The 17,708-nt window shown below is 38.7% G+C and overlaps 1 protein-coding gene across 1 annotated transcript in view; it reads left to right on the plus strand.

The window, feature by feature from the left end:
* LOC128234439 (thrombospondin type-1 domain-containing protein 7A-like) overlaps positions 1–17,708 on the plus strand; it is a 117,187-nt gene that overhangs the window by 68,967 nt on the left and 30,512 nt on the right. Inside the window, exons 17-25 of the mRNA XM_052948686.1 lie at positions 7,039–7,197; positions 7,542–7,720; positions 8,649–8,776; positions 9,916–10,075; positions 13,044–13,158; positions 14,099–14,253; positions 14,680–14,794; positions 16,225–16,484; positions 17,271–17,373. Coding sequence (XP_052804646.1) covers positions 7,039–7,197; positions 7,542–7,720; positions 8,649–8,776; positions 9,916–10,075; positions 13,044–13,158; positions 14,099–14,253; positions 14,680–14,794; positions 16,225–16,484; positions 17,271–17,373 — 1,374 coding nt within the window. The remainder of the gene's footprint in view (positions 1–7,038; positions 7,198–7,541; positions 7,721–8,648; positions 8,777–9,915; positions 10,076–13,043; positions 13,159–14,098; positions 14,254–14,679; positions 14,795–16,224; positions 16,485–17,270; positions 17,374–17,708) is intronic.

Consider the following 17,708-nt stretch of genomic DNA (forward strand, 5'->3'; position numbering starts at 1 on the left):
AACAGTGAAAATATCATTTTGATACTTTTTCATATTTGGTAATTTTAGCCTACTTTCCCATTCAAATCAGCGATTGATATAATTATGTCCACTATATGGACACTGACCTATAAAACAAAATTTAAACAAATTTGTACAAACACGAAGATTGCAGCAGACACTAGATGAAACAATTGCAAGAGAAAAAGAAAATTGTCAAAACTTACTTAAAATTGACATCATTGTGTACAACGCATTGAATCTTACTTACTGATGTATGACATCGCTTACAACACATTCATCTTTTGCAGTTTTTGCGCATTTTTCCAATTCGAAATTTACTACGGATGTCTACCACATAACTCCCAGTAAGATTAAAATTGATTCGGTATATTTATCTGTACTCAAAAACAGATATGATTTAAACTGGGAAACCGGTATGTGCTACTTTAAGCGGGAAAACACAGATTAGACAGCATCATGATAGTTTTGTTTATTATTTTAAACCATGTAAAGAGAAATATCATTGGCCTTCTACAACTAGCTCCCATTGACAAGTCTAAGCTCGTTTTGATGAAATACTGTACAGATTTTTGGACCATCTTGTGTCTTGCCCTTTTTAATGCTCTTGTAATTTGTAAATCAGTATCACTATTGGCACCAATATAGATATCCTTGTTTAGGGCACCGACCCTACATGGCAAAAACCCTCAACCCTAGAATTTTTTTCGACTCAGGATTTAAAAAAAATCAAATTGTCCAAATATTGGTTGTTAGTGATTGTGAAATCCATTTGTGTTGATAAACAAAAAACCCATAAAGTATTAATTATTTAATTCACAATATACCAAAATGTCACAGTAAGCATTTGCAACTTGCATTTCTGTTTTGACTAGACTGTAAAATAAAAGCTGTCCCTAGTCTCTACCGTACCTAGCATTTAAGAGACCATTAACTTGGATATATCTTTTTAGGCCTTATTGATAATTGTGATATCATTTGTTGTTATTTGTAACATAAAGAAACTTTTTAAATTCATCGCATTTTGTAGTAAGTCCTTTTTAATGTAAAAAGGTTGTTCACTGGATGAGTTTTTTCATCTTTAAACCAAGTATCCGAAGCTTAAATGATATATAGACATTTTATGTTAAAACATTAATAGTTACCATATCTTGATTATATGCTAGGGGATATTATTATTTTTTTTTGATATTTCTGATACATAAAAATGGCTAGTTTCGCCCCTGTGAGCAATATTTTCCGACAAGAGAAGCCCTAATATTCTGCTTCCTTTTGTCGAAATCAGGATTTATACGCCATTTGAGTATCTACATAATGGCCGTTATGATAACTTTATTGTTGCTAGACAAATTCTGTCTTTGAATGAATTTTTTTTGGAGATTTACGAGGGCTTAAATGTGATCATGTTCATAAATCAATTTCAATGATCATTTTTTCGACATTCAGTGCAATGTTTTATTGCAGTGCTAATGTGGAACCATTTACCTTGGCATATATTTCATGTCTGAGACAAATTTCAATGGGAGAGGGAGTTACAAGGATCCAGACAATTAAGACAGAAGCTGATGTAAGAAATGTTGTAGTTTGTGGGATATGGTGATACAGTGTGTTCAATGTTAAGCCACCTTCAAACTGACAGCAAGACCTAGGGATGAGAGTGGTCTAGTGGTATAGATACCTGCCTCACATCCAAGAGGTTGTGGGTTCGATCCCCACTATGGGTACTGTCTCATGGCCTCTAAAAAGGACACAGTGCTGGTTTCTGTCTGTGAAACGGACTCAAGAGTGATCTTATAAGCTATCAGCTTTTGTCACAACTGAACCAAAATAAATTAGTATAAACCAACAAGATCTATACTTGTAAGACGTCAGATATGACCAGAAAATCAGGCAAGCTATGAGCAACTTGCAGCCAATTGCGAGCTAGCAGGGGGTGTCCAGTTTGTTGTTCAATCAATAACTTAAGACGCCTTTGTCCAATTTTCACCAACTTTGGACAGTATTGGTATGATATCTCTGACATGTTTGATAAACTGATAAACAGCCATATCACTGTAGTCACACAACAGTTATCTCCCCTTAATTATATAAATTACCTTATATCGGTCTTGTCCAATTAAATTTAGACTCCTTCAGGTCCAATCATCACCAAAGAGAATTTTGCTCAGAATGTGTATATATAGGCAATACATCTCCAACAAGTTTGGTAATAAGCCATATCACTGTAGTCACTCGACAGTTATCTCCCCTTGATAGTATAAATTACCTTATATCGATCTTGTCCCATCAGCCTTTTTTCAATCATTACCAAATTTGGTCTGAATGTGTATGGACATAATATCTCGAAAAATTTGATGTCCAGTTATGTCGCCTTAGTCACTTCACAGTTATGACCCTTAAAATGGCAAAAACAGTGTATACAGTGTTCGCTCACGGAATTTGGCTTAACATACAATCACTTATCACCCAACTTGATGACCAAAACATAGACCGGCATATTTTGTGACAGTTGGGGCTTTTGTTATAGTTTGGAAAAGTTTCATGACCAGCTTTTTGACCTCCCACTTGGTCCCAAGTCTTGTTTGGTGCCATGGAGATGCTTCATGAAAAATTCTAGGAGCAGCTTAAGTAACTCAGGAGAGTTTTTCAGTGGTGTGCTGCAACATTTCTTGTTGAATTATCCCCCTCATGTTATAACTGGTTTTTATACGCCCATCTTACGATGGCCGTATTATGGGAACACCCATGGCGGGCGGGCGACGGGCGGGCGGCTCCACAATGTTGTCCGCTCTCTAACTTGAACATTTCTCATCCAATTTCCACCAAATTTCATGAAAGTGTTTGTTGGTGAAATATCTAGGTCAAGTTCGATAACCAGCCAAATCGCTTTAGGCACTCCAGAGTTATGGCCCCCTGAATTTGTCAAAATTGGCCATTTTAGCTTTATCCGCTCTCTAACTTGATCATTTCTCATCCAGTTTCCACCAAACGTCATGAAAGTGTTTGTTGGTGAAATATCTCGGTCAAGTTCAATAACCAGCCAAATCGCTTTAGGCACTCCAGAGTTATGGCCCCCTGAATTTGTCAAAATAGTCCATTTTAGCTTTGTCCGCTCTCTAACTTGAACATTTCTCATCCAATTTCCACCAAACTTTATGAAAGTGTTTGTTGGTGAAATATCTAGGTCAAGTTCGATAACCAGCCTAATCGCTTTATGCACTCCAGAGTTATGGCCCCCTGAATTTATCAAAATTGGCCATTTTAGCTTTGTCTACTCTCAAACTTGAACAGTTTTTATCAGAATTTCACCAAACTTGCTACTATAAATGTTTGTTGGTATATATTCTTGGCAAAGTTCTACAACCAGCCAGGCTCTTCAGGATTATGGCCCTTGAATTGGTCAAAATTTGCCATTTTTGCTTTGTCCACTGTCTAATTTGAACAGTTATCATCTGATCTTCACCAAACTTGCTGAAAATATTTGTTGGTAAAATAAATCGGTCAAGTATGATAATCAGCCAAATGCCCCGAAGCACTTCAGGATTACTGCCCTTGCCATTTAAGCTTTGTCTACTCTCTAACTTGAACAATTCTCATCTGACCTTCACCAAACTTGCTGAAAATGGTTGTAGCTATAAAATCTTTACCAAGAATGTTTGCCGGTATAAATGCTTTGCCAAGTACACACTGATTGTCTCTTGGGTACGATTAAGGATGAATTTAAAATCCAAGAAATTATTGATGGGCGTATTTTGTGAGTGTCACTCTTGTTATATCACTCCTGATTGTTCTTGAATCGCATTACAGGACCTGTCTTAGGAAGGTCTTTCAGCATGATCTTATTCTTTGTCATGAAAAATAGCATTTTGGTAGCAAGTGTACCAAAATCAGACCTTGTCAGATTATCATTTCACGCCAATTGGGCTTAAAAGGTCATACCAGCAGTGCTCAAAGATGAACATTACTGACCCAATATATTGCTCTCATGTCTTACAATATCAGAGTTTAGTGGTCCATCCAAGTAGAATCTGTTTTTCTTATTGCAGTAAACATTTTGTATGGACAAATCAATATTTATATGGGCCATTTTGAGAGATTTTTCTGTTCGCTACCTTGTATCATGATAGGGAAATGAAGGTCTAGACATTTATGGGGCTGAAGATGATCATATGGAAGGATCTAATTGCCTTATAGGATATTATCCTGCTATATACAGATCAGAATGTGGTAGTGGTGGGTTAAGTAGGGTTTATTATCCTCTCCAGGTCCTTTAAGACCAATTTGCCACATCTCTTTCAAGAAACTGCTCTTCGCCGGAGGAGAATCTGTCGGTGTTGTTTTTATGTTTCCTTATCTTCTTATAAGTTCTGCCTTTACTGTGAAATCTTAAATATACTTCAGCATGAAATTTTATTTTTTTCTTCAAATGAACATTTTTGCAGGAACATTGATTTGCGGAATTTATTCTTTCCAAAGAAAATTAATGAAAAATGAATAAATAAAAAGGAGTAATAAAATGCAAAACTGATCATAAGACAACTGCAAATATCACCACCTGCTGGATGCATGCCTTTTCACATTAATATCATTCAGTTTATGATACTTGCAACAGTGCTACAACATGCCAAATATTGAAGATGTCTGTGTCTATGATCGCTTTATCGGTAAATTAAAGGTCATAATTATATAAAGATGCTTTAGATCTTGGCAGAATGTTGCATGTTTGACAAAAAATGTATTCAGTGCTAAGCTTATCTTGTTTTTCCAAAAAAGCTAAACCTTTTTTTAGTCATTCCATATAGTTATTTGGGTTACAAAACAGATTGGTTGAGACCATTACCACCCATGTTCATTAATTTTGTCAAATTTGTCTGATTTTTTTTAGTGTATATGTTCCAAAAGAGTATGTGACCCTTTGATGTCACAGTGTGAACAGTAAAAGTATGTGACCATTGGATGTCACAGTGTGAACAGTAAAAGTATGTGACCCTTGGATGTCACAGTGTGAACAGTAAAAGTTTGTGACCCTTGGATGTCACAGTGTGAACAGTAAAAGTATGTTACCCTTGGATGTCACAGTATGAACAGTAAAAGTTTGTAACCCTTGGATGTCACAGTGTGAACAGTAAAAGTATGTGACCCTTGGATAACACAGTGTGAACAGTAAAAGCATGCGATCTTTTGATGCCAACAGTAAAAGTATGTGATCCTTGGATGCCACAGTGTGAACAGTAATAGAATGTGCCCCTTGGATGTGACAGTGTGAACAGTAAAAGTATCTGACCCTTGGATGTGACCGTGTGAACAGTTAAGGTATCTGACCCTTGGATGTTTTTGTGTGAACAGTAAAAGTATCTGACCCTTTGATGTGGCAGTGTGAACAGTAAAAGTATCTGACCCTTGGATGTGACAGTGTGAACAGTAAAAGTATCTGACCCTTGGATGTGATTGTGTGAACAGTAAAAGTATCTGACCTTTCGATGTAGAAGTGTGAACAGTAAAAGTATCTGACCCTTTGATGTGGCAGTGTGAACAGTAAAAGTATCTGACCCTTGGATGTGACAGTGTGAACAGTAAAAGTATCTGACCCTTGGATGTGACTGTGTGAACAGTAAAAGTATCTGACCCTTTGATGGCAGGGTGTGAACAGTAAAAGTATCTGACCCTTGGATGCCACAGTGTGAACAGTAAAAGTATGTGACCCTTAGATGTGACAGTGTGAACAGTAAAAGTATGTGACCCTTAGATGTGACAGTGTGAACAGTAAAAGTATGTGACCCTTAGATGTGACAGTGTGAACAGTAAAAGTATCTGACCCTTTGATGGCAGGGTGTGAACAGTAAAAGTATGTGACCCTTTGATCTGACATGGTATGACAGTGTGAACAGTAAATGTATGTGACCCTTGGATGTGACAGTGTGAACAGTAAAAGTATATGACCATTGGATGTCACAGTGTGAACAGTTAAAATATATAACGCTTTGATGTCTCATTGTTTTTCCCAAAATATATGACCCTTGGATGTTGCAGTGTGAACAGTTAACGTACACCACACGTTGGATAGAATTAGACATGTCAGTCAAATGTTTTCCTCTGTGTAATTTGCCATAAAAGTACATGGCAGCTGGTCATGTGCCCTAATCAAGGATGAAATTATACAATTATTTGTTAGTCAAATCATTTCTCCTTACGAAGCTGATTACCATTATGTTAATTCAGTTATTGGCTTCCTTCTTTTAGGAAATAGAGTCAACGTTTCCAATAAGTATTTGTTTATGTGAGGTTACAGTGTTATAGATTGTCTTGGGACTTTGTGACCATTTCAGCAGCCAAAGATTACAGAATAGAGTGACCTTAAAATAGTGCATATCTTTTATTATGACAGGTTGCCCATTAAGATATTGGTAGAAATGCCTAAACATTAGGATTTTGACTTATTTTCTTGGTGCATGATGAATATTAAAATTAATTTTTAAATCTAGTAACAGTGATGAATCTGTGGTTAGGTCCAGTCTGTTAAACATGTTGCATTTTCATTTTTTTTTTTCATAACAATAATTAATTTTAAACTACAGTGTTGAAGAATCAAAAGAGGCCCTTCCATATTCCCAGATATCTCAGGCTTCACTATCTAGGCTTCAGGTGGGTCCACTATTTGTGGTTAGGGCCTCAGTTGCAAGGTGGTTCCATTTTAAATAACAACTTAACATATAGCAAACTATTCATTTCAGACTAGAGTAAAGAGGAATCGCTTGAGGCCCTTCCACCAACACAGGTATTCCATGGTTATGGAGTGGCCTCTATCTGTGGTCGGGGCCTCAGTTGAAAGATTCTGCCATCTTTGTCCTTAGGCTTTAGCTCATTTTTCGTACCTATTCATTTCAGACTACAGTAAAGAGAAATCACTTGAGGCCCTTCCACCAACTCAGGTATCCTGGGGTTATGGTGTTTGCCTGTGCCTGTGGTCAGGGCCTCAGCTACAAGGTTCTGTCATCTTGGTCCTTAGCTTTACATTGTTTTTTGTACCTATCATTTCAGAATACAATAAAGAGGAGTCACTTGAGGCCCTTCCACCAACTCAGGTATCCCGGGGTTATGGAGTGGCCTCTATCTGTGGACAGGGCCTCAGTTACCAGGTTCTAGCCTGTCAAAATGACAAGGGAGAGGTGGAAGCTGCTAACCAGTGCTCTCTAAGACGTAGGTGACTTTTTTAGTTGTCTAGGGGATGTAATCTATGTCTGAAACATTTGGTTAACAGTAGGATTTCTTACCTTTACTTCTAATATTTCTTCATTTTTGTGCAAGTAAGAATTACTTCCCTTTGCTTCTAATATAACTAAAAAAAATCCTAGGTGGTAAAAAATCTTCATTATTACTGATTTTTACCAAGACTAAATCTAAAACAAGAAAGAGCTAAGTCCATATGGCGCTGAGCATATAATTTAAAAACACATTGCAAACTTATGTTTGACATTTTATAAGTAGTATTTAAAATAAATCATAATTGCTATTGAGTTAACCAGAAAAGTTTCTTCTACCAGCTCACAAGGAGCACCGCTGCTTGATCACATGCCCTGTTGACTGTGTGATGTCCGACTGGTCGGCGTGGACAGATTGCAGCACATCATGCGGAACTGGTGTACAGATGAGGTATCGCCACGTCAAGCAGAACCCTGCAGAGGGAGGCAGGCTCTGTCCTACTATTGACTCTGGGGGCAAGGTGAGTTGATTGGGGTGACATACTACCACATAAAACAGAACCCTGATGAGGGGGCAGGATCTGTCCAACTGTAGAGTCTGCTGGCAAGGTGAGTTGATTGGGGTGACATACTACCACATAAAACAGAACCCTGATGAGGGGGCAGGATCTGTCCAACTGTAGAGTCTGCTGGCAAGGTGAGTTGATTGGGGTGAGGTACTAACACATCAAACAGAACCCTAACGAGGGGGCAGGATCTGTCCAACTGTGGACTCTGCTGGCAAGGTGAGTTGATTGGGGTGACATACTACCACATAAAACAGAACCCTGACGAGGGGGCAGGATCTGTCCAACTGTGGACTCTGCTGGCAAGGTGAGTTGATTGGGGTGACATACTACCACATAAAACAGAACCCTGACAAGGGGGCAGGATCTGTCCAACTGTGGACTCTGCTGGCAAGGTGAGTTGATTGGGGTGACATACTACCACATAAAACAGAACCCTAACGAGGGGGCAGGATCTGTCCAACTGTAGATCCTGCTGGCAAGGTGAGTTGATTGGGGTGACATACTACCACATCAAACAGACCCCTATTGAGGGGGCAGGATCTGTCCAACTGTAGAGTCTGCTGGCAAGGTGAGTTGATTGGGGTGAGGTACTAACACATCAAACAGACCCCTAACAAGGGGGCAGGATCTGTCCATCTGCAGAGTCTGCTGGCAAGGTGAGTTAATTGGGAAACTAATGTAGAATTGAGGTACTCAAACAGACCCCTGTTAATCTGAAAAAAACTGAAGCAAAACTTTACAATTATATTTACATTTTCGTTTGCTGTTGACCTATGCTCATACACATGTTTTAAGTAACAACAAGTTCTATTTTTAGGTTCTAGTAAAATGAGTGTTGCCTGTCATTTATAATAATATCATCAATGCTGTATTCATCTAGGAGACCCAAACACGTATCTGCACAATGGAGTGTGTAATGTTTGGCTGGCGAACGTACCGGTGGGACCTATGTCTGCCTGCAACGTATGGGAGCGTCTGCGGCAATGGGACACAGTCACGAAGGGTCAGGTAAGGACTGTTATAACCCAGATAGATGTATCTAGGGGCTGTATAGTACATACTTAATAGGGCATTCATATTGTGATAGCCTGGGCACTGTTTACGTCATGTCATCATAGTTTAAACTTTAATCTTGGCCATATCTCAAAAACCTTTCAAAATGTTTAACTGAAACTTAGTGCACATGTTATCAGGGGCAATACAAACATGTACATCAAGGCCCAATTAGCTTCAACTTTAATAATTTTTGAGTTATACCACATCTTAGAATAACAAAAAAAAAACAGATGGGCATTCGCATTTTGTCCGTGGCACCTTTTTTATCAATTTTTTATTTTTTTTTGAATTTCTAGAAAATACTATTTCTTGTTAAGTATTGATCGACAACTTTTGTTAATGAATGCCTTATGTAATGAGAAAGACAATGAAATTGAACCTAAACCTTAACATGAAACATCGAGATCGAACCCTCTAAAGTGTCACAGAGTCTGCATGATCATTTAAGCGCAACAACAATGTCAGGTGGAAACAGCTTGGAATGACATTGCATAAGAATGACAAAGCAGAAGGTGATTTTACCAAACAGTCTGATTGATAGTAATATTTTCTTGACCTGCCTTAATCAGTGTGTGTATACCATGTGATAAATTACGTCATATATGCTATGTCGGAAGGCAACATTATGCTTAAAATGAACACTTAAAAGAAAGATAACTTTTCTTTTACTACACCACTTTAAATGAAACAAAGAGCAGTCGATGCCGCTTAAGGAGCACTGTCAAAACATTATTTTGGAAACAGGTTTGTCGAAGTGTTTGATAAAACTAATCACCTGATCAAACTCCGGTAATAAAGCAAAGGCAGGGCTCCTAAAGCGGCGTAGACTGCGCTATGTTTCATTTGTGAAGTTAACTTTGTTTTCAGTCTTCATTCAAAGCAAAATATTACCTTCCCATGTAGCATTTATGATGCAATATATCACATGCTATTCACACACTGAAAATTGAACTGGTTATGACCGGCAGCAGACTGTATTTGGCATGAAGTTCAATTTCAGACTTTAATGTCAAACATTTTCAGATCACTGGTAACATCTTTGGACTCCTATTTGTGTTTGAATGTTCATGCTTGCTCTGTTTATTTTCCAGGTGTGAGGAGCACAGTGACATTGGATTTACAGGGGATGAGCCAGTGGATGAGTTCATGTGTATAGACCAGTACAGACCTCCCATTCGTCGCCCCTGTTACTCCCCGTGTGTGGGAGAGTGTGTGGTTACTGAGTGGTCCGAGTGGTCAATGTGTAAACAGGTGAGTCCATGTGTAGACCAGTGAATCCATGTGAAGACAAGTAAACCTAGGTGTAGACATCCAAATCAATGTGTAGAAAGGTTCGTTCATGTGTAGACAGTTGAAACCAACTGTAGGTAGGGGAATCCATGTGTTGAATCCAATGTGAATCCATGTGTAGACAGGTTTGTCTATGTGTAGACAGGTTTGTCCATGTGTAGACAGGTGAATCCATGTGTAGACAGGTTTGTCCATGTGTAGACAGGTTTGTCCATGTGTAGACAGGTTAGTCCATGTGTAGACAGGTTTGTCCATGTGTAGACAGGTGAATCCATGTGTAGACAGGTGAATCCATGTGTAGACAGGTGAATCCATGTGTAGACAGGTTTGTCCATGTGTAGACAGGTGAATCCATGTGTAGACAGGTTTGTCCATGTGTAGACAGGTGAATCCATGTATAGACAGGTTTGTCCATGTGTAGACAGGTGAATCCATTTGTAGACAGGTTTGTCCATCTGTAGACAGGTGAATCAATGTATAGACAGGTTTGTCCATGTGGAGACAGTTGAATCCATGTGTAAACAGGTTTGTCCATGTGGAGACAGTTGAATCCATGTGTAGACAGGTTTGTCCATGTGGAGACAGTTGAATCCATGTGTAGACAGGTTTGTCCATGTGGAAACAGTTGAATCCATGTGTAGACAGGTTTGTCCATGTGGAGACAGTTGAATCCATGTGTAGACAGGTTTGTCCATGTGTAGACAGTTGAATCCATGTGTAGACAGGTTTGTCCATGTGGGGACAGTTGAATCCATGTGTAGACAGGTTTGTCCATGTGTAGACAGGTTTGTCCATCTGTAGACAGGTGAATCAATGTATAGACAGGTTTGTCTATGTGTAGACAGTTGAATCCATGTGTAGACAGGTTTGTCCATGTGTAGACAGTTGAATCCATGTGTAGACAGGTTTGTCCATGTGGAGACAGTTGAATCCATGTGTAGACAGGTTTGTCCATGTGGAGACAGTTGAATCCATGTGTAGACAGGTTTGTCCATGTGGAGACAGTTGAATCCATGTGTAGACAGGTTTGTCCATGTGGAGACAGTTGAATCCATGTGTAGACAGGTTTGTCCATGTGTAGACAGTTGAATCCATGTGTAGACAGGTTTGTCCATGTGTAGACAGGTTTGTCCATCTGTAGACAGGTGAATCAATGTATAGACAGGTTTGTCCATGTGTAGACAGTTGAATCCATGTGTAGACAGGTTTGTCCATGTGTAGACAGGTGAATCCATGTGTAGACAGGTGAATCAATGTATAGACAGGTTTGTCCATGTGTAGACAGGTGAATCCATTTGAAGACAGTTGAATCCATGTGGAGACAGGCAAATCAATGTGAAGACTGGTAAGTCCATGTGTAGACAGTTGAAACAATCTGTAGACAGGTGAATTCATGTGTAGGGAGGTGAATCCATCTGTAGGCAGGCTTGTCCATGTGTAGACAGGTGAATATGTCTATAGGTAGGTGAGTCCATGTGTTGACAGATTAGTCAAAGTGTAAGCAGGTGAGTTTAGGCATAGACAGGTGACTTCATGTGTTAATAGATGAGTGGAATTGTAGACGAATATTCAATATGTTGATAGATGAGTTTGTTTGTAATGAGTCTGGATGTAGATAGTTGAGTCCATGTGTAGACAGGTTTGTCCATGTGGAAACAGTTGAATCCATGTGTAGACAGGTTTGTCCATGTGGAGACAGTTGAATCCATGTGTAGACAGGTTTGTCCATGTGTAGACAGTTGAATCCATGTGTAGACAGGTTTGTCCATGTGGGGACAGTTGAATCCATGTGTAGACAGGTTTGTCCATGTGTAGACAGGTTTGTCCATCTGTAGACAGGTGAATCAATGTATAGACAGGTTTGTCTATGTGTAGACAGTTGAATCCATGTGTAGACAGGTTTGTCCATGTGTAGACAGTTGAATCCATGTGTAGACAGGTTTGTCCATGTGGAGACAGTTGAATCCATGTGTAGACAGGTTTGTCCATGTGGAGACAGTTGAATCCATGTGTAGACAGGTTTGTCCATGTGGAGACAGTTGAATCCATGTGTAGACAGGTTTGTCCATGTGGAGACAGTTGAATCCATGTGTAGACAGGTTTGTCCATGTGTAGACAGTTGAATCCATGTGTAGACAGGTTTGTCCATGTGTAGACAGGTTTGTCCATCTGTAGACAGGTGAATCAATGTATAGACAGGTTTGTCCATGTGTAGACAGTTGAATCCATGTGTAGACAGGTTTGTCCATGTGTAGACAGGTGAATCCATGTGTAGACAGGTGAATCAATGTATAGACAGGTTTGTCCATGTGTAGACAGGTGAATCCATTTGAAGACAGTTGAATCCATGTGGAGACAGGCAAATCAATGTGAAGACTGGTAAGTCCATGTGTAGACAGTTGAAACAATCTGTAGACAGGTGAATTCATGTGTAGGGAGGTGAATCCATCTGTAGGCAGGCTTGTCCATGTGTAGACAGGTGAATATGTCTATAGGTAGGTGAGTCCATGTGTTGACAGATTAGTCAAAGTGTAAGCAGGTGAGTTTAGGCATAGACAGGTGACTTCATGTGTTAATAGATGAGTGGAATTGTAGACGAATATTCAATATGTTGATAGATGAGTTTGTTTGTAATGAGTCTGGATGTAGATAGTTGAGTCCATGTGTAGATAGGTGAGTCCATGTGCTGACAAGTTGAGTCCATGTGCAGAAAAGTTGAGTTCATGTGCTGACAATTTGAGTCCATGTGTAGATAGAAAAGTCCCAAAGAAGGCACATAAATAAATGTTTGTAGCTATTAATGCATATCAGATATTAAAAAAGTTCATAAAGATTGAACAATGTATCACAAGATTCCATTGATAAAAAATAAACAACAAAAAAAGTTCATGTATCATAGTTTGTTTCAATATGAAAATATATTTTTCAGCCATGTGTAGACCCAAACCAGGTCCAGCACCGTATCAGGTCCGTGTTACGTCGTCCCAATGGCAACCCCATATACACATGTCCTCTATTGAGGGAGGAGCGCTTCTGTATTAGAGGTAGGATCAGTCAGTATATTAGTACATATATTCGAAAATCAGTGATATAAGACTGTTGACAAAAGATCAGATTGCAGTTTTTCATATTTACATTAAAGAATTAATGTTTAATGGCTAAAACCATTACTGCATTAAACATCAATTTTTTTATCATAAATATGAAAACCTGTGATCTGATCTTTTGTCGGCCATCTTTAATCACTGGTTTCCATGCATTTTTGCAAAATTGGCTCATTCCAAGACAAAGATAAAAACATTTTTGTCAAAACGTTTAATCTCTAAGAGTGCAGCTTTAAGCATTAATAGCTTATCGTCACATTACACAAATATAAAATACAGCTAGGTGATAATAGACTGGCTCACTTGTTTTGTGAACAATGGCAATGGCCTATATGTGTGGCATGAGAAAATATGGAGTAGGGTACATAGTTTATAGGTGTACATGTCTGTTACAGGAATATAGATGGGCGGTGACATACTGGACCACTTGTCTCATGAACAATGGCTCAGATAACTGGGGGATGTGGAAATATGGCCCTAAGGCATGTAGTTTATTAATGAACATGTCCATTTTAGGGCAAAACTGCCTTGAATACAGCCAGGTGATGACAGACTGACCCATTTTTTTTGTGAACAGTGGCTCTGGCAGATACGTGCAGGTCAGGAGAAAATGGAATTTGGCATATATTTTATTGGTGTACATGCCAGTTACAGGAATACAGCTTGGTGGTGACATCTTGTCTTGTGAACAACTGCTCAGATACATAGGGGATGTGGCAATATGGCCCAAGTTCATGTATTTTATTAACATTCATGTCTGTTGAAGGGGAACATTGCCAGGTGATGACAGACTAGTGAACAATGGCTACGATATCTATGGTGTTGGGATCCAAATATAGATCTAGGGGGTGTCTTGAATTGGTGTACATTTCTTTTTCAGGAGAAAACTGCCTTGAATACAGCTGGGTGATGACAGAATGGACCACTTGTCTTATAAACAATGGCTCTGATACTTGTGGGGTGGGGCACAGGGAAAGGTACCCCATCTGTGAAGACCACAATGGCAGAGTGGTGCAGAACAGTGTGTGCTTCAAGGTAAAACTACAGTGTAAATAGCTTTGTGATTATGCTCTATCCTTTTAAGCTTTTCAAAGACAAGAAGTTGAGGTATTTTCATAGCACTGGTATCGTTTTCCTCTTTGTTCTGCAGAAACTTAAACCTTTGGCTATTACTAAAACTTGTACATGATATTCACCTGAAACTAGGTACAAATATTGTAAATTATGATTAACATAATTTATATGTAGCATGATCTATAACACTTGATATGCTTTGACAATTTCAAGGAATAGATTGAGCATTGCCATCAGCTTTTATTTGAGTCATTTTCAAATTTTTGCAAATCTGTGACTCGTTCGGAATTTTATATTTGTTAAATTAACTAAGGTTTTGTTCACATCATATTGAATATCAGAAAGATGGAGGAAGGACATTGACTCCATCCTCTATTTTATTTCTAGGCCCTGGGCCAGTGGGAGGAGCAAACTGTGATGACATGTGAGATTGCCTGTGACCTTGACTGTCTGTTGACCTCCTGGTCGCCATGGAATGACTGCAGTGCCACATGTGACCTTGGTGAGAAATACACATATTTGATAAATAAAAAACAACACGGTTGTGTAGATTTTTTTCACATTTTATGCTTATTTAAAATAATTGATATTAAGCATGCAATCTGAGTCGCTGCCCATTCTCAAAGTAACCTTGACTTGTTATCTGACTTCTACAGGGTATGGTGGAATGACTTCTCTTTAATGCCTCATTTGACTTTGATTGGATATAATAATGTTTTCATTTTTTTTATTTAAAACAAATTGTGGCAAATCAGTTGTCTCATGGTAAGATACTCGACTGTTATTAACCCAGTGGTTGCAGGTTCAATCCCTTCCTCGCCACTAAAGATACTACCTTTCCTGCGGGAGGGATGTTAAACTCGGTCCCATGTGGCAGTGCTATACACTGACACATCTTAGAAAACATGGGTAGCTGTAACCAAGGATACATTCTGTCTATAAACTATGCCCAACATCCTTACAAGACTGATAAGCTGACTTACTGACCTAAGGTCTGACACCCACGGATAGCCCAGTGGCATCTCAATATAAACTTACATTCACCCCATCCCCTCCCCCCTCCCGCCCCTGAGAATTTATGAAAATGTTTTATGTTATGCTAGCAAAAGATTGCTGTCATGTTTAAGTGATTTGTAATAAATACAAGAATTGATAAATAACTGTCAAAAAAAGCTGTTATTTTCAAAATAAATGCTGGCTAGACTCTTTGACAATTATAGATATGGTGTCAAGGGATTAACATATAGAAATAGACCATGACAGGAACGTTACATATATAGCTAGACCAGAATTCTTGCACAGGCCAGGTTTGCGAGAGCATGCTCCTTCATGATTTTTTGTATGTATGTATTTCAAGGATAACCTTTAAAAGTGCAAGCACTTATATCCAAGGGGTCCTTTGTTTTTGCTGAAGGGACAGCGCGTTGAATAGACAGTGGTGGGATAAAAGGAAGTCCAGGTGCAATACCCTAGCTCTTTTTTGAAGAGACCCATTGGTTCTTTTATAGGCTTGGTATAAAGCACTTATATTGGGAATACAACTTTTCTGGGTTAAACCAGTACTGAGTACACCACTTTTCCAAGTACTACCTTTTAAATGCCAAGCGCCAGGCAAGGGAACTACTTGTACCAACTTTTAACATCTTTCTGTAAGACGCAGCCAGGGATCGAACCCATGACCTCCCGCTCCATAGACGGATACCTTAACCACTAGGCCATGGAGACGATGGTATTAAATACAGGTTACTTTTTATGAGCAGGCCTGAAGTGTCTTTGTGGAGCTATGCCAATGCATGAGGATTGTCAAGTAATTAATTTTGTGCCAAGCAACAGTCTGCACAACACAAGCTTTAGTTATGGGTTAAAAAACTGTCAAAACATGTTTTCTAAATGCACAGAATTGATATCAAACCCTTTTAAACCTATTTTCAGGGGAACAGGTAAGAACTCGTGACATTGTTGAAAAACCTCGAGGCAATGGCAGAAAATGTCCCCCAGAGTTGGAACAGCATAAGCCCTGCTTTCTGCGGGGGTGTTACCAGTGGTTTGTCTCTGATTGGTCGGAATGCACCAATCACAAAGGAGTATGCGGTTACGGGGTTCAGACCCGGAATATTACTTGCATGTCAAGCAGTGGACTTCAAGTGAATGACTCTAACTGTGACCCTGACCTTGATGTCATCATCCTGTCAGTAAGTGGTTTACTTGATTATTGTCTTAATTTATTCTTTCAAAAATAAAAAATAAAAAGATCATGTGTTGATTAACCATAAAAGTTGGTTTTAAATATGATACAATTGCAAAAATAAAAGAAAATTGTCAAAACTTACATAAAATTGGCATCCTTGTGTACAACGCATTGAATTTGATGTATCATATTGCTTACGACACAAGCATCTTTCGCAGTTTTGCGCATTTTCCAATTCGAAATATACTGGGGTTGTCTCATAACCACATAAATCTCAGTAAATTAAATAATAGTGTCAGTATGTTTGTCTGCACTCAGAAACAGATATGATTTAAACTGGGAAACCATAAGGCTCTATTTTAAATTGGGAAAACACTTGAGACGGCAACTTAATCATTGCGTCTATTCTTTTAATCATGTAAAATGATATATTATCAGCCTCCTACTGGCTTGCATTGTCCATTCTAGGCTTGTTTTGAGGAAATACTATATTTGCCGATTTTTGGACCATCTGTTGTTTTGTCCCTTATGGGTTAAACAATGCCAAAGTTATTATTCAACTCAATGAACACTTGCTCCATGAGGTTAAAATCTTACTTTATTTGCACTAGTTATGTTTCTTTTGCTTAAGGATGACACATATGATTGGCAACTTTAAATGATATAACAAGGCTTTGATTTTCTGTGATTTCAGAAACCTTAAGAGCTTATGTTCCTTTATGTATCCACTTCTGATGGGTGTTTATAGCAACCTTTTGCTGTCACTTCAGTTTTAAATGTTTGTCTGCAGAATGAGCGCAGATGTCGTATCCCTTGCCCAGGGGAGTGTGTAATGTCAGACTGGACGGAGTGGAATGCCTGCTTCATACACTGCAAGGATTTTGAGAGACCAAGTAAGTCAATTTCAGCTTGTCTAAAATTTTAGAAGAACACAGTTGCTGTATTGCATTGCCCAAGTATCTTCAGTGTCTGTGCCTGGCGAGAGACTTAGGGCACATCTTTTTCGCCAAAATGAGTGTTTGTCACTGCATGTATCTTTATTCTTAGCAGGTAAGCTGTGGTCTTGACTTTTTCTGAGCAGAGCCCACAGGAAAAAATAACTAGGCATATTTTAGTTTATAACAGTGCTAGTTGTGATGTTATGCATCTATAATTTTGGCCATTTGTCACACATTCTTTATCAATGTTTTTTATTAATTAATAGCTACATGGCCACAAACTCCGATGT

Source organism: Mya arenaria, chromosome 5, assembly GCF_026914265.1.
Source record: "Mya arenaria isolate MELC-2E11 chromosome 5, ASM2691426v1".
NCBI lineage: Eukaryota > Metazoa > Mollusca > Bivalvia > Myida > Myidae > Mya > Mya arenaria.